This window comes from Leptodactylus fuscus, chromosome 2 (assembly GCF_031893055.1).
Source record: "Leptodactylus fuscus isolate aLepFus1 chromosome 2, aLepFus1.hap2, whole genome shotgun sequence".
Taxonomy (NCBI): Eukaryota; Metazoa; Chordata; class Amphibia; order Anura; family Leptodactylidae; genus Leptodactylus; species Leptodactylus fuscus.
In genome coordinates this window covers 135076911-135095558 of record NC_134266.1, presented here as the reverse complement: position 1 = coordinate 135095558, position 18648 = coordinate 135076911, and the positions used below count along the sequence as shown (strand labels likewise).

At 39.4% G+C, this 18648-nt stretch overlaps 1 protein-coding gene across 3 annotated transcripts in view; it reads left to right on the top strand.

Annotated features, from left to right (window-relative positions):
• The window catches only part of ADGRB2 (adhesion G protein-coupled receptor B2), a 390112-nt gene extending 371812 nt beyond the window's left edge, over positions 1–18300 (top strand). For all 3 annotated transcript variants that reach the window (XM_075264673.1, XM_075264671.1, XM_075264672.1), the window contains exons 23-30: positions 681–852; positions 1572–1667; positions 4213–4291; positions 10019–10656; positions 10949–11020; positions 11173–11268; positions 14359–14415; positions 17474–18300. In XM_075264673.1, coding sequence (XP_075120774.1) covers positions 681–852; positions 1572–1667; positions 4213–4291; positions 10019–10656; positions 10949–11020; positions 11173–11268; positions 14359–14415; positions 17474–17635 — 1372 coding nt within the window. In that variant the 3' untranslated portion in view covers positions 17636–18300. The remainder of the gene's footprint in view (positions 1–680; positions 853–1571; positions 1668–4212; positions 4292–10018; positions 10657–10948; positions 11021–11172; positions 11269–14358; positions 14416–17473) is intronic.
• The last annotated feature ends 348 nt before the right edge of the window (positions 18301–18648 follow it).

Genomic DNA, 18648 nt, shown 5'->3' with positions numbered 1-18648 from the left:
AGCGTATTGGTATGGGACTCACTGTATGTCATTTGTCACCTGAACAGCGTGATGTCTTCCCTGTACTGAAGTCCTGAATTAATGTGCCTGTCCCTAGTTCCTTGTTCTCTCACACGTACTTTCTTATCTGTAGATATAAAATCCTTCCCCACCCTTTTATCTGAATGTCACCCACGGTGACAAGTACAGTCACTATTCTCCTACCTCCCTGCACTGCCCTTAAACAAGGAGAGTCATCCCATACAATAAGAGAAACTTGTGAGGGGTGCATCTGCACACACCTAACCTGGGATTCTTGATCTTTTATCTCTCCTTACCCACACCACTTGCATTTCCCTTCATGCTTCTGTGCATTTTATTGTGTTACCGACCACTGGCTTGCTCTTCATGGCTTTCTCTAACCTTTCTCTCCTTTCTTCTCTTACTTTGCATTTTTCTGCCATACTTATTGAGTATCTCTTTTCTTCCTGCATTTTGTTTTCCTTATAAACTGCTCTTGGTTCTGGTTTTATAACATACTTTTATTTCTAATCATCCCACTTATGTTGTTATTATCCTTTTTCAACCATTCACGTCTTTCCTCATACCTTTCTTTTTCACCACTATCTTATTTCTATATCTCTCTTCCCTTTCTTTCTCTATCTCTTCTTTCGCACCGTGTCTCCACTCCCTTAACACAGGGCATCTCTCTGGAGCTCCTGCGTGGTCCTTCCTCTGCTTGCCCTCACGTGGATGTCTGCAGTTTTGGCTATGACTGACCGCCGATCCATTCTATTCCAAGTCCTGTTTGCAGTATTCAATTCTGTTCAAGGCTGTGTGATCATTACTGTACACTGCTTTCTGCGCCGGGAGGTGAGAACTTTCCATCAATAATCCTTACTTTCTACTTTCTCCTAATGTCTTGAAAACAAATCACGCTGTGCTACTTCTGCTAGTTAACTATATAAACAGATCTAGGATATGGACAAAGATAAACTCTAATGCTCTTGTAGTACATTACATTTTGTAGTACATGTCTGCCTAGAATTTTTAGTCTTGTATTATTAGAATTGCTTTTGCAAGCCTGGGTTTCAAAACCATGGATGTAGCCGTGTACTCGCTATGTGACATGAATACTGTCCATTTTATGTTATTATCCTCTTCACAATGGGTGGTAAAACATTTCACGGAACACATGGCCAGCATAACATTACCAAAGAATGGAGGAAGGACCAGGCTAAAGGCACCTGGATGATTTTTGCTGTAAGATTACCCATCCTCCATATACATTAATATCTCTGTTGTTTTATATGGCTCAGTGCAGAGCATTTTCAGTACTATGAAATCTCTAAAGGTCAATGACTGTGTATTTTACTGCAAACCGCTCATTTGAATATGGATTAAAAGTTCATTTTCTTGACTGCTAGATTGTAGTTTGACATAGGAAAGTATGTTCACTGTGTCACTATTTCACTAATAACTGCACACTAAACACTTGACTCCTTGGAAGATCTGCATCAGCATTACGCAGGAGACAGGTGAACTATACCACATTTCTTATTTAGTCTGGAGTACTCTCCGTGTGCCCGCAGGTTCAGGAAGTGGTTAAGTGCCAAATGGGTGGGTGCCGCAGTGATGAAAATGAAGATTCTCCAAACTCTTGCAAGAATGGTCAACTGCAGATCATGGTAAGTCATTATACTAACAAATAGCACTGAATAGTTAGAAAAAAAAATGGAAACACAATTTTAAAGAGATTTTTATACCACAGTGTAGGTGGCATCTAGTAGCCAGTGCAGTGGGCAGATATAGTTTGGTGTCCATAATCTTTCACAAAAACACAGAAAGAAGTGGAAGTGGAAACATTGTTGGAAAATCCTTTTAATCATTTTTGTAGTCACACAATTCTAGAATTCTATGAGTGGCGAGCATAGTAGAGAGGTTCAGTATGTATTATGGGCTTCCTATATTTTAATATAGTCTAAGAATTAATTCATTACTTAAGGGAAAATTCCTATCAGAAGAGCCTTTTTTTGAATGCCCATAAAAGTGAATGGAAATTGGCTTGCAGTGGCGACAACACAGTGGTCAGAAGAGACTCATATCTATCAGATATTTATATAAATACTCTATGGATATGCCCTACATGTTTGAGATGTTATAATAGTCAGATACAGTTTTTATGAATATATCTTCTCTGTTCCTATATTGACTAATCAGCCCGTTTCTCAAACTTTGACCTTCCCTAATTAGGTTTGTTAATACTTCTTGATAGCTCGATATCATCTATTATTTTATTCTTATTACATTCTGAGATTACATACAGGATGCCATGTTTGTGCTTTTTGTATTTAAATACTAATGTACATGATGTGTTTAGAGTTTCATGGTGCTTGGGAGAGGTTGTATCTGATAAAATTGCGTAAATATATACAGTAGCAATGGGTCATAAAGGGAACCCCTGAAATGTTTTCAGAAAATGGGCCAGGCAATTTCACTAGCACCCTCAACTTAATGTGAGTCTACTTATTACAATAGGATTTTATCAGTTGGACCAGATGAGTCGAGGCCATGTAACCCAGACTCCAGTTCCTAAGAGTTAACTGGCAATGGTTCTCTTGTCAGCTGAAGGTCATGGAGGACCACGCAGGCTTTCACCACATCATCCACAGCTTCTGGGTTCAGCTGGATCTCAGTGTTGAAAATACGCCATTTTGAAGTGAGGATCACAATCACACATTCCACAACTCGTCTGGCTCCTGACTGGAGTAAGGTTTAAGAAGGTTTCCGCACATGTGGGAGGTCTTATCGCCAATAACCACAAACGGTATAGGAGTTTCAGGAAATGGCTTTGGTATTGGCAATCCAAAATACAGTCTCCATCCAGTCCTTGAAGATTCTGAAGTCATTGGTGCAGCTGTATACCCCAAAGTCCACAGCCTTAAAACGATACTGAGCATCAGCAATGGCCTTCAGCACAATTGAAATGTACTTCTTGTAGTTGAAGAACAGGTTGCTGGAAACGGATGTGCTTTCCATCAACTGCTCCTAAACGTTACACAGCAAATCCCATAGGGCCTGGCAAATATCCCGGATGATGTAGGAGGTTGTTGACTTGCCAAGACAGAACTGGAAATGCATGCAGGAGAAGCTCTTGCCTGTTGTCAGATACCTTGAAATAAAAAATACTTATACACAGGTAGTCATAGAACTTCTCTGGATTTTGGCGCAGTTCTCCAAATAGACTGGAATAGACTCCCCTTGTCATGCAGATGGATGTAATTGGATGAAATCAGAATCATCACCTTTACTATCGTCTCTTCCTGGCAATTCTTTTCCACTTCATCTGCAGTCTGATTACCCCTATGTCAAAAAGCAAAGATGGTGGAATCATTATCAAACATAACAGCAACAGCACAAGGAGAACTGGAACACCAAAACAATACTCTCCTCTCCAAAGTGGGCAACAGACAAAATTTATGATTTTGTGTCTGTTTTTCATGTATTTTTAACAGATCTGTTTAACGTATCCGTAAAGAACAACAGACACCTAAGCATCCGTTAACATCCGTTACTGTAAATTTGTGTCCGTTATTATAGGTGTCCATTTTTTTGCGTTTTTTTTAACAGACATTTTAATAACAGAATCCAGACCGTAATGTGAACACCCCCTTAATGCAGTTTAGTCCTTCATAGTAACATCTGAAAATCTAGACCTGAGTCTGACATCAATGGTCAGCACTATATACGGTATGGCGTATAAGGGGGTTTCATTTGAATATCCCATGAATTATATTATCATATGCCACTTAATTATATATAGTAAGATAGTGCACCTCCATAATATAAAGAATAAGAATTACTAACCAGACATACAGTACAAGCCAACGCCATTGCGGCCAATGATTGGCTCTCACTTGGTGTACAGAGGCAAAGTGTATTGGGAAGGAGTAGTGGCAATGGAGTGGAATTAAATGGGTGAGTAGTTTCTTTTATTTTTTTGATCACATTCCTTATGATGGGCACATCTTTGCGAAACCCCTTTAATCCTGTGTGCAACCCAATTATTTAGTCTTGACAATTGTAATCTATTAACCATATTCACATAAATTGTCTGGGATTGTCAGGTGTATGGAATTTTCTGTTGGATAATTTAATGCAGGGAGGTTCAATGTTGTGTTACTTCATGTTCACCTTTCCTTTATGTCCTATTGCTTTGTTTCCATTTTATAGACAGATTTTGAAAAGGATGTGGACCTGGCTTGTCAGTCTGATGAGAAAGGATCGTGGTACACAGCACATGGGGAAACTGGTAAGCATCATGTATGTCTTCTGTCTGTCCATTTGCATACCATGTGACAGTGTGTGACCTTTAAATGGTCATAGTGTATCAACATATTGTCAAATTCCTGAGCTGAAAGGGACAAAGAACCCTGAAATCCAAAGGTAAAACCAAAATAGCTATAGGAGGCATTTTAACCCCTTGCTGCTGCAGGCATTTTTGATTTCTCGCATTCCAAACCCCATAACTTTTTAATTTTTCATTCGCAGAGCTTAATGTTTGCGTGAAAAAAACATAACTTCACAACAGTACCATTTAATATTAACTGGGAAGCTAGTAAAAAATTCAGAAAGGGGTAGAAAAACTGCATTTGTGTGACATTCTTATGAGCTTTGTTTTTACAGCATTTACTGTGCAGCCAAAATGATATGTCAACTGTATTTTATGGATTGGTACAATTCTAGAGATAACCATAACTTTTTTTCTATTTCCATGTATGGGATGCTTAAGGTGTTATTATTTGTGGGGCCAGATGTACTGTTAGTTATATTATTTTGGTGAAAGTCTGTTGCTTTGATCTCTTTTTATTCAAATTCTTAAGAAAGGCAGCTCTTTTATTTTCCCCGCTATACTGTTCACCATATGGGAAAATTTTCTTCATAAATTTGCATTTTCAGACACAGGGATACCTAATGTGCATGTGTTTCACTTATTTTTTTTACTTTTATATGTGTTATATTCTGCTCCTACTAGCCACTGGAGACATCTCTCCCAACTATGGCCCACCTCTCGCAGCAGATACATGAATCCCACTAACCTCATTAATATCCACCATATTACATCGCCTTCTCTTGTCGCTTGGTCTCTCTGGAACGCCCAGTCAGCATGCAGCAAACTTGAATTTATTTGTGGTATATTTCTTACTAAATGTCTTTACCTGTTAGCCGTCACTGAAACCTGAATCTAGTAGGCTGGCACTGCCTCTCTTGCTGTTCTTTCTGCCACAGTGGGTTTTTCAGGTCATTCCCTCAGTACCTTTACTCACCTTCCCCTCATTTTAGTGCCATGTTTTATTTATATATTCCTTACCCACATTTCTGCAAACACTTCTGTAGTTACACTCCCTAAAACTAAAGCTCCTCTGTTCACGCCCCCACCCCCCCTCCCCTGTTGACCAGCTCATATAGCTTTACCTATTTGTGGAGTTAAAGTAACCTTTATCATAAAAATGGCTAGTCCACTGTATAAGCAATGCTACCTCCTATGATGCCACTCCTTCCTCTTGTATTAATATTATGTCTGCAGGATTTTCTAGAAACTGCAACTCTGAGGTTTCATGCAGTGCGATTACCAGCTGGAGCCTGGTTACAAGCACTAACATGAAATCACAGGGAAATCTGACATGGCATGACACAATTAAAGAGGGAGGTTTATTTAGGTAGATTTTGCTTAAGTGGTCTCTGTTACATTGGCATGGTACTTTCCTGGGACCCTGAAAGACATATCTGTGAAGTTACACAATTACGGAGAGAGGAGGGTGAATTATTTAGGTATGTTTAGTGCACATTAGTCCTTATCACAGCATTGAGCGTAACACTAATGTGTTACCCAGTTTAGCTGGAAGCCTGAAAGGTGTAGGAAAGTAGGGATTTATTTTGATATAGTATTCAGTATTCCCCATTACAGATTCACAAGTTATGTCACTCAGCTTTACCAGAACTGAGGCAAATTTAGCAAGCTTTGCTATGATTTGGGAGCAAGCAGGGGGATTTAGTTAATTGCATTTAGAATTCAGCAGTCCCTATTAATGCATTACCTGGTACCAGAAAAGGAAATCTAGCAACCTCTGGCATAATTTTGGAGCAAAGATTTCTTTTATATTATATTACTACATTCATTATTCATCAATTCATAATACATGATTTGTATGCTGATATTCTACCCAGCTTACCTAGAACCCTGAAAGCACATCATAAGGAGTCTTAATTATTTAAATAAATGTGGTATTCAGTATTACATAGCTTCCCATGCTATGCTACCAAGCTTTCCCTGAACCCTAAAAGGAAAATTTACCAAGCTTTGGCATGATTTGGGACCAAGTTAAGGGGGGGGGGGGATTACATTTAGGCATAATAGTATTCAGTAGTGCCTGCTATTGCATTCTTTATGTTACCTAGCTTGTTCAGAACCCTAAAATTAAAATACTGGCAAGCTATGGTATGATTACAGAGCAAGGAGGTAGAATTATGTGGGTAAATGTAGTATGAAGTATTTCTTAATACAGTTCCACATGGTTTTAACACAGCATTCCCAGAGGTCTGAAAAACAAATATGGCAAGCTCTGGATCAAGAAGATTTATTTTATATATTACTTTATTTATCATTCAGCAGTCCATTTTACAGTATTACCTGGTATGATACCCATCTTCCCCTGAACCACCCAGAATAGCAAATCTGGCATTGTATGTCACACTGTTTAGTACATATAGTATCAGGGCAATGGTGAGGTCTGGTGGCCAGAACGTCTGTCTAATGGTTGTTACTCAGCTTCCCAATGCTTCTGAAAGGTAAACATGCATTGTGTTGCATGAGTATAGAAAAAGGGGAATTATGAATGCATAGCTACGCATATACTGTGCCTAAGCTCCTGCTGGCACCATTACTGATGTTACTAGTAGTACTACTGTTAGTATCTATTTCATACTTAGGGGATTCCTTCTAACAAAATGCATGCACTCACTCTATAGAGAGGGGAGATAGGAGGACAAGGCTACTGCCAGAGATGGCTTTTCTAATTATGATATTAGAAAAATATGAATGCAAGAAAAATCAGGAGATGATGTGAGTTATCAAATAGTGTATTATGATTTGCTTTTTATTTCTTTGCATTCTGTGTATTGTGGTCCTTTAAATACTAACTGTAGGGAGCTGTTTGGTCTTTTTCAAGCCTGTAGTTAAAATTCCCCTTGTATATTCTGCTCACTGTTTAACCCAATGAATTCAATGAAAATCTATTAAAATTAATTGGTTCTGACAATTATTTGACAAATGGTATTTATAGTACAGACTTTGGCAGTGGTTCAACGATAAAGCTGAAAAATAGTGGAGAAAAAATGCCTAAGAATTGCTCAGATTTTATTTATCAAACTATACTCAGCAGATCTGTTTCAATAGAAAAATACAGCTAAAAAGTGACCCATATGATACTGTCACTTGTCCAAATTAATTTTCTACAGCAGAACATCACTTTGTTTCACAGGGTACTTTCTTTGTAGTGAATTTATACCTTCTTTAGTTAAAGACATGACTCATAGGCCTGTATATTACATATCGACAAGTGTAAAGCATATCTCTAATTATAGAACATTTTCATAAATTAATAGTACAGGTGAATATAAGAAACCTCACAATATATCTTATGAAATAAATCAATATCCTTCTCTACTTTGGGCCTGATGCACACACCATGCTTTGTTCATGGGTCTGTAAAAACGGCACTGATCGGTATCTATGTGTCATCCATGTTTTTCGCTGACTCATACATTGTAATTAATAGACTGAGCTGCAAATATGGACAGGTATAGGACCTGTTCCATATTTTGCGGCTCATCACTACGGCTCAGGCACAAAAAGGCAAAAACTACAGCTTTGTGTATTGGCCCATGAAAGTTAATGGGTCTGTATTTTTATGTGCAATTACTGGTTACGTCCTCCTTCTCTTCAGTTTCTTATCATTAATAGAACATATCTGTATCCAGCGTCACACACAGAAGTCTATGGAAAGAGGAGGCTGCTGCTAGGTAGTTAACCTCTTAAGGACTGAGCCTAAAAGTGTATTAAGGACCTGGCCTCATTTTTCACAACTGACATACGTCATGTTCAGTGGCATAACTAAAGTCTTGTGGGCCCCGGTGCAAACTTTGGGCCCCCTGCCTTTATAGAACGAATTGTTGATAGTGGCAGTTACGGGTGCTGAAGCGATGTCCTATTCACGCATCTTCTTCTGGCGCAGTCGGTCAAATTTGTAGGCCTACAAGTTTGACCGCCTGCGACAGAAGAAGACGTTCCTAAAGAAGATGGAGGCGGTGCTGGAGAATTCTCTTGCAGCATTGGAGACGCCCCCAGTGCTGTTTGAGTGTTGGGGCCCGCCCCCAGTGCTGCGAGAGAACTCATTTGCATACCGACGAAAATTGGGATATCTACGGAACGGCAGCGCGGAGAAGACATCTAAAGGTAGGAGAAGAATATTTTTAATGATAGGATCCCTTTAATGAAAAGATAAAAATGGATGCTCACTTCCATCTGGTGAATTAGGATGGATGTAAAAGGAAAGTATTGCATTTGTACCTGTTAATGAGGGTGTGAAGGATCTCACCAAAGCCACTTTGACCCAGCCTCTGGCCTACCTGGCCTTGCCACGGGCAAAACTGTGATCACCTTCTTACCTTTACTGTCCACTCTCACCTTGAGAGAGGGACCGCGTCTTATAGGATAATATGAGATGAGCTTTCTAAAGTTTTATATTTATTAACCCAAGAGGGTCGATACTAGACAACCAACATACATAGAGCTATATGCTAGCAGATACAAGCTTATATGGTTACAGAAAGGTATGTTACCGTGCAGTAAGATAAAAAGAATAAAAGATTAGAAACAGAATTATAATACCCAGTTGGGTCTCCGGAGTTCACCTCATGAAATCCAGGGCACAGTCCTTTAGAGTCCATAAGTAGTTAGAGTCCATAAGTAATCCTTAGGAGGTAAGGGTTTGACTCTCCATTAGCAGAATAGTCCAGGGTGCATTGTATCTCCATAGGTACTAGAGACCTTAGTCCAAGGGATTAGCTTCCACAACATCACAGCACTTCGTGACACATCCCAGCAGTCCAGCAAGAACAACCACAGCTGGGGTCTTGTCATGTGTGACAATATATCTCCACTCAGCCCCCTCCCACGATGAGGTCAGCAAGGTGGGCAGCTCTCCCCCTCACCTTGTACCAGTATGACTATATACAGTCAAAACTCTTTTTTAAAGTCTCCTATGGAGTTAGCTTGTCTGCAAAAAAGTGATAGCAAGGCTCTCAATCCACTGATCCCAGACACCCCCTGCTAAGAATAACGAAGTTAGCACAGTCATGACAATGCTGTGCCCAGGTTGAGACAAAGGGATTAGCCAAACTACCTCTAGGGAGGAATTAGGCTTGGACAATTGGACACTATCTCTGGTATCTTGCTAATCAGGTCGAGTAAATTAACAAGACAAAAGGGAAATATATCTGGGAAGGCCGTGAAAACCACCCCCATAACTCTGGGCGATTCATCACAGAGGGAAACTTTAATGTCCATTGTTCCAAATCTTTGATGGAATAGTGAACATAGCCTAAATACTGTTAACATCAGCTTAGGCAAGATGGCTACCCCATAATCATGTATAGAAAAAAAAGCTATGACCATAAAATAAATACAGATTATAAACTGATATATGTTTCACTATGAGGTTTACCTTAGTAAAATAAAAAAAATAGGTGCTTCAACATTCCACTTCTTTCTAGACCACTGAAAACCACTGCACCCCAGAATACCCAAAATGTGCTCTTTTACCAGATGATTACTCAGCAGAGTTTATTTCAGTGGACTTATAGACTTATATTCTACATTAGTGGTTGACTATTACCCATGAGAAATACTAGAAGATGGCATCCAGGAAGGAGTCATAAGTCAAGCTTATATTTTATTGTTTCCCTATTTGTTTTTCAGTTCTTTTCAAGGAATTAAACACCTGCCATCCTTCCAGTGTGACCGGAGCTCTATCCAGAATATCTTTAGACGATGACGATGACTTAAAGCTACACAAAGGTGGTGATGGTCTCAGTTTCTCTCACCTTCCCGGGAACCTCTCCTCCCCAGGAGGCATTCTCTTGCAGGTGCCCAAAATCACCCACAATCAAGTGAATGAGCTTAATGAACCTCTTCCAAAAAAAGAAATTAATTTGGAACGTGGTCCCCTTTATTTGTGTCCAGAGGGAAATTTGTGGCCTTTAGACTTTGGGGATGCTCCTCAAGAGCCATCACTGGAAAGTGAGTATATGGTTCTACCCAGGCGGACTTTGAGTCTCAAACCTTTTAATCGGGACCAAGGAAAACTGAACATGAAGCTTTCTGAATTTGGAAAAGGGCGCCAGCAAGGCGACACAGATAGTTATCCTAATTTCCTTTCCGTGGACCACATTAATGTCAATCTCACCCCACCCTACGTTCCAGCACAGCATCAGTATGGATTACCATTTAAACAACCACCCTCTGTCCGGCAGATCCTGGCATCAGAGATGAATGAGCGGAGCCGTACAATGCCCCGCACGGTGCCTGGTCCATCTCTGAGTGCTGGGTCTCTCGAGGTAAGACATGGAAGAAATCTTGTAGGTTTTTCTGTGCTTTTCTTGCGTGCCTTGTTGTTGCTAAGTTAGTCATTCTGCAAAATATTCCTTTTCCTACCTTCGTCCCCTATCTCTTATCACATTACATTGTCATTCCCTTTTGTTTTGTGTTAAACTTTTCCCTGTTCCTCTTGTCCCCAGTATGGAGCTTCCTTGTTGCACTTCTCAGTCTCAGTGTTTGTGTGTACACCTTTCTCCCTTCTCTCAATCCATCTTCCTCCCTTCCTCCCTTTCTCTCTTCCTCCTCACATAGAAACCACACCAACCTGTCCCTGTGTTTCTCCCCCAGCGGAAGCGATTGAGATATTCAGATTTGGACTTTGAGGTGAGCACCCGTAGCTGGGTTCAATCGCGTATATGCATGGTAGCATTGGGATCTGCATTGCATGATAATTTTCACTACACGTACGCTACAGTGATAAGAAGGGCTGGTAGGTTGGGTGGCAGCGTGTTAATGTTATAGTTGACTTTTTGCAGAAAGTGATGCACACAAGAAAAAGACACTCAGAGCTTTATCATGAATTGAACCGCAAGTTCCACACACTGGAAAGGTACCGGGATGCAAGTGCAAAGGTGCGCTAACAATATATTTACTCTACTTTCCTAGAGGACAAAAGTAACACTATTTATTACGGGCGTTCTTTTCTATTTCCAAAGTTTTGACCAGTAAAATGTGAGTTTTCATTGACCCTCCAGTTCACACTAAAAGACATAATGTATAGTTGAAATAATTGGTGACGTCCCTTTTGGTCCTCCAATTCCCAGTCCTCTCGTAATTTCTGTAAAATGCCCACCAGCTTCTCAGACCACTCTATACTCCTCGGGCACAACAAGTCTGTTCCATAAATTACACCATATTAATCCTCTTCTCTGCTCATGCCACCTTCTAAAGCGGGGCAAGCAATAAGGGGTAGGTTTTTAATGGCTCAAAAAATTTATGGTTATCTACATCACAAAATTCCAGAATGTAATGCCTGAAATCTACTAACGCTGCTTGCTGCAGTAGATTTCAGGGCTTTACCTCTTAATATTTACCTCTTTGCCTCTCCAGCCAACTATCGTCCCATCTCACTGCTCCCTTACGCCTCAAAACTGCTTGAGCAACACATCCACTCAGAACTCTCCTCCTATCTCTCGTCCAACCTGCTCTTTGACAGACTTCAGTCAGGCTTCAGACCCCGTCAATCCTCTGAAACTGCCCTAACAAAAGTCACTAATGACCTTCTAACTGCCAAAGCCAAGCACCATTACTCTGTCCTCCTCCTCCTTGACCTCTCCTCTGCCTTTGACACAGTCGACCACTCCCTATTTTTAGAAATTCTCTCATTCCTTGGTATCTCAGACCTGGCCCTTTCGTGGATCTCCTCATACCTCACCAACCGCACATTCAGCGTCTCCCACTCGCACACCACCTCCTCACTATGCCCTCTCTCTGCAGGTGTACCCCAAGGCTCCATCCTAGGACCCCTCCTATTCTCCATCTACACCCTTGGCCTGGGCCAACTCATAGAATCTTATGGTTTTCAATATCATTGCTATGCCGATGACACCCAAATATACATCTCTGGACCAGACATTACCTCTCTGCTGGCCAGAGTTCCAGATTGCTTAGCAGCTGTAGCCTCCTTCTTCTCCTCCCGCTTTCTCAAACTCAACATGCAGAAAACAGAGTTCATCATCTTCACCCCACCCCGTATGGCCCCTCCACCTGACCCATCTATCAAAGTTAATGGAACCACAATTACCCCTGTCCCACAGGCTCGATGCCTTGGGGTAACCTTGGACTCTGACCTATCCTTCAAGTCACATGTTCAAACCCTCAACACTTCCTGCCGCCTCCAACTCAAGAACATACATCGAATCTGCTCCTTCCTCACCCCTTAAAAAACTAAGATGCTTGTCCAGGCCCTCATAATCTCCCGCTTAGACTACTGCAACACCCTTCTTCATGGACTCCCAGCAAACACCCTCGCCCCCCTCCAGTCCACCTTAAAGTGCGCTGCTCATTTAATTCACCTCACCCCCGATCTTAATCGGCTGCTCTGCCAGTCCCTCCACTGGCTACCCATAGCCCAGCGAATTGAGTTCAAGCTACTAACGTTAACATTCAAAGTGATCCACAACCTGTCCCCTCCATATATCTCTGAACTAATCTCCCGCTACCTGCCCACACGTAACCTCAGATCCTCCAACGACCTCCTACTCCACTCTGCTCTCAACAATAATAATAATAACAATAATAATAATAATAATATTTGAGGAGCATCTGACGACAGGGGACCACACATAAACAATAGCAATGTCTGAGATACCTGACCCTACCAAATACAGACATTTTACAGAAATGAAGAGATATCTGGGTATCAGAGGGAACCAATATAAAAAGATTAAAAAGGAAGGCACCAGGTATTTCTACATAGTATGCATTTATTGTGAATTTTTTATAATGAATCAGAAAGTCACTTTAAGTTATTCCACAAAGAAGTATTTCTATGCCTATTGACATTTAAGAAGCATATATGAGCCTACAATGTCATATGCTTGCCCTGCCATGTTAACCAAAGCATCATTCATAGACATCAATAAAACAAAGTAATTTTGTTCAAAATCTAGCATGAGAAAATGGCAGAAGACTTGCATGAAATAGCTGTACAAACAAAAAAAGCATATAGCATATAATGCAGCAGTACTAGCTTTTACTATATATTGGCATGTTTGCAGTCCATTATTTCACACTAGTCATGATATCTCTTATGACACGTACACACACTAGTTTCTCCTTTAATACAATGCATAACACAGTGCAAGTTAGTGCTATTCTGTACTGGATGCTGTATCTTGTACTGTATTCAGCATAGAAGCATTAAAGGGGCTCTATCATTGGGAAACTAATTTTTAACTAAGCACATACTTGCATAGCCTTTAGAAAGGCTATTCCACACCTACCTTTTGTATATTAATCACGTTAGTCATTTCTGAATGAGCCCACTTTTACTCACATTCTAATTAGCCAGCAACAAGCACTGGAAGTCTCAGCGAGCACTCTCTGCTATGTGTACAGCACAAGCCGCTGCTGCTGACGACTCATCAGCCTTCAGTGCTCTCTCACACACAGCAGAGAGTGCTTGCTGAGACTTCTGGTGCTCGTTGCTGGCCAATTAGCATGTGAATAAAAACAGCCTCATTCAAAAACTACTGAGGGGATTAACATACAAAAGGTATGTGCGGAATAGCCTTTCTAAAGGCTATGCAAGTATGCACTTAGTTAAAAGTGAGTTTTCCCAATGATAGAGTCCCTTTAAACCAGTGCTTCTAGGAAGAGGTGAATTCTGGCATTTACTGTACAAAAATACTTCGGTATGCAAGTCCTCATTGAAATACATTACCATCATATTTAGTATTCTCGTGCAGATCCTAAATATGACCTCGTGCATGAACCCTTAACCCTGCTTTTGACTTTTTCTGCCTTTGCTAATAATATTGTGCTTTCACCCTAGAACTATGTTTCTCTTCTAGGCAGAAATGCCTAGGTAAGAATATAGTTGCATTGATCATGCTATTTAGTGTACATGTACTGACATAAAGGTATAGAACCCAGCCCTGTTTTTTTACCTTCTCTTATTTCTGTTGTGCTTCTTACCTTTTTCTTTGTTTGTAATACAGAGAGACAAACGCTGGAGTATATCCTCAGGAGGAGCAGTGGAAAGAACCTCAGCCAGTGTGAGTAATTCTGTAATGGTGGTAGTCATAAGTAAATTAAAGATACAGATGACCTGGCCTCTATGGATCCTCTTTACCCTGCACATTTCAGGTTTCAAAGGCTTGTGGTAATCTTTGTTCTTCCTATGTATAGTAAATGTAGCCCATTATATGATATATTGACATACTATAGTAATATGAGGATAATGTTTGTTCTCGTACTGTGTTAGCCAGTGGGTAGGAAATATAGAAAAACAAAAAACTTGATAGTCTTCAGTAGTTGATACCTTTTTAATGGCTAACTAATAATGATGACAGATTACAACGTTTCCGAACTCTCGGCTCCTTTCTCAAGTAAATTTAAAACCATTTCTGAAGGATGCATATTTATGTACAGAAGGGCACATAGGGATAGAATTCCAGGAGGAAGGGGGGTAGAGGGTTATTAGTAATTGGTACAAACAATGTAAACAATTCCAGGTTTTTATCAGCTCTCAGGGTCTAAGGTCAGTGATTTCTGTAAAATGCCATAAAACCATGTGACAGATTTAGCCCCTTCTCCAGTGTTTGAAGCGGTGTCATAAATTTATACTCATAAATCCATCGTTCTTTCTTTGATTTGAAATTCCCTCTTAAAACCAAAATTTTCATGTGATCAGTGATATTATGATCCTCATTGCAGAAATGTTTTCATACGGGAAGGTCCAGTCTTCGTTCTCCAATTGTATGGCGATGTGAATTCATACGCATTCTAAGCTGCTGTCCGGTCTCTCCAACATACAGATTTTCAGTGGGACAGTAGGTGCACATTATCAAATACACTTTATTAGGTGTGTTACAGGTGAATGTACCACGGATTTGATATTCCCTGTTAAGAGTTTGGTATCTCTATCCTGTCAGTGGTCAGTATGTAAGGGCATGTTTTGCACCTTTTCTGTCCGCATGGAAATATTCCTGTGTTAGTTGGAGGTGATAGTGAGCTGCTAACAACCATATTTTGATCTGGATAATTACATAGACTGTTTCAGACACATGGTCAAATCAACTATACTGGATACAAACAAAAGACTGCCGTCTAACATCAGTGCCCAGGAAAGAAGGGCCATACAATCCCCATAATATCACCGATCACATGAAAATTTGGTTTTAAGAGGGAATTTCAAATCAAAGAAAGAAGGACGGATTTATGAGTATATATTTATGACCCTGCTTCAAACACTGGAGAAGGGGCTAAATCTGTCACATGGTTTTATGGCATTTTACAGAAATCACTGACCTGAGAACTGAGAAAAACCTGGACTTGTTTACATTGTTTGTATCAATTACTAATAACCCTCTACCTCCTTCCTCCTGGAATTCTATCCCTATGTGCCCCTTTGTATATAAATATGCATCCTTTAGAAATAGTTTTAAATTTACTTGAGAAAGGAGCCGAGAGTTCCGAAACGTTGTAATCTGTCATCATTATTAGTTAGCCATTAAAAAGGCATCAACTACTGAAGACTATCAAGTTTTTTGTTTTTTATATAGTAATATGGTGGACTATCAATTGTGACTTCTTGAATGACGGGAGATTCTTAATTATTGTCATTGTCGTTGATTGATTAGAAAGTGATCTTGATACATATCTCTGTGATAAGCTGCAAGTCATTGTAACTGCTACACTTACTTCTATGGGTAACATAGACTGAACACTTGTAACCAAACCATATGGCATCTAATAGGGTATTTGTCAACAGTATCCTCTTTCCGAAAAAAAGCAGTCTTCAACATGATTCCTGTGTGTGAATCCTTAAGAATAATGGTTTTGTGCTCCAGCTGCTGGTTTGCTATAATTTCTGTCTCCTGAAGATAATAAAATATTAATGCAAATCAGAGATTACTTTAATTACAAAAAAGAGCAATTATGGAAGGCCCACTATGAAATGATCTACTGCCCTCATATTCCATCAGGTATTTTGTACCTGTAATTTGCCTGCATAAAGCTTTTATGAAGTTATATATTAAATTTCAAAAAAAGTTTAAATACAATATTTTATCTGTAAAATATGAACAGGTGTACATATTTAAAACCCATATTAAAATAGAAAAGAAAAGACCTCTTGTCAACACCATAGATCATCCATTGAATATGAAATACACATAGGAGTTACCTTATCTCAAATTTGGTTAAAGACTTCAATTTTATATGAAACCCATCAGACATAATATCCCAACATGTTATGAAAACTCTTGACAGGTTGAGATTTACAATCTGATCACTGGTTGGCTACACATTTAGCATAGGCATTATGTGACAGAGTATCAGAAAAACTTTCATTTAGTAAAACATAGTCATTACATGAAACATATCTGTATATGAATGGTAAGAGAGGACACCTCTATATCTTATTGCTTGTGTTCTTGTTTGTCTATTAATGTAGTAGTATTATTCAATGAATATGCTGAAGGTTATATGTTGTTACATGTTAATGTATAGATGTTAGGTGAAAAGTCCAGCTTAGAGTAAGCTGTCTTTGTCTATAGGTCTAATTCATCCATGTCAGCCATCTATCCAGTATATTATACATGTTTATTGATCTTTGTCAGCTAGAAAGATTGTGTGATATTCTATATGTCACATTCTCAGGTACATGTCTACGAATTAGCTTCATCCATTGATGTCATATTAGACGGATTTTCTAAGGTCAAACTCATTTCTTTTGAAAGTAGTTTTGTCCATTGATTTCCTTACAGTTAAAATTATCATCAAATGTATCTATTGAGTCATTTATTAGTGTCTTCATACTCATAGCCACAGAAATGTATTTATTCTATGCAGTGACATATATATATATATATATATATATATATATATATATATATATATATACAGTATATATATATATATATATATATATATATACATACTCACCACTCATAGGGAAATTTGATTTTATACCTGTGAGATCGCTCATAACAGGGCAATTTTTTATACTGTACATTGGTAAAATATGCAACATGATTTGGACTATTCATGTAGATTTATTTGTATAATTTACTTTGTTATCTTTTTTGCTATCCGGTATTGGCTCCTCAGGAGAAGACAAGTCCGGCTGGTCCTCATCAGAAGGTTTGGGATAGCTATAGAGTTCGTTCCTCTCAGATCCATGATCGCCTGGGTTTGCGTTGTGTGGATTGGGATCAGCCTCCACGTGTGTCTATGGATATGTCAGATGGGGATTATCAGACTGAAGTATAAGGCAATCTCCCCTTTTATCAAATAATTTTATTAACCTCTTGGACTCGAGTTGGTTATTCTCACACACCAGAGACACAGTCACATGGTGCGGTTGGTTTTAGCCCACAGAGGATTACACTTGGCTAATGGAGTACTCACTGGAAACGTACTTGAATATATGCCAAATGAGACAACTAAGTCAGCAGCCATGATGCAAGCAAAAGGAATAGTGATGGTCAATATATAGACTGAGCATCTCTCTGGAGATGCACTTCGCTGATTTCAGGATTATACATCCAGGATCACTTTTTCACTTTATTGTAAGGAAGTCCCAGACAGCAAGAAGCTGTTTATTCTCTTGATAAACACACATATGTTGTCCTGTCACACAATTTTCTTTGTCCTGCTTCCTGGACATTGCTTGTCAAGTGACCACTTTCTTCCAGTTTTATTGCCTCCCCCTCTCCTCTGCCTCCCGCCATATTCAAGCAGGGATGATGGGCCTTACCTTGCTTGATGGACATCTAAAAAGGTCAGCCAAACTGGACTGGACTGGCCTATGTTACTCCTTGCTGAGGTTATTGAACTACAGGGCAGTGAGAAAGGGGGTCAGGTGGCACTGGGTTTTAAAAATGCCTAGAATTTGTTTAAAAAGGAGAAAAAAAATAAAAAAAAAATCTTTTGAAACGTGATTTGAGGTAAGTTGTTTTCATTCCTCGCTTTACAAATTACTCGGTAATGATCATTTTCTGGGCACCTTTTTTGCAAGCAACAGAATCAGAGCAAAAAGTAGTATAGAACTCCCAAGTCCCATAAAAATTCACAGTATTATTACAACGTCTCTATGATATAATTTCAGTAAATTGCTAAGGGAAAGGGTATGCTATTTCCTTATACCCATATATGCCTGGGATTTATCTATAATTCTATTGTGCTTCATTAATAGGAGATTATATTGCTGACTGTTTCCAGTCTAAGTCCAAACCTTCCCTAGTGTTTGTGAGATAAGACGATGTACAGTCTGATTACATGTG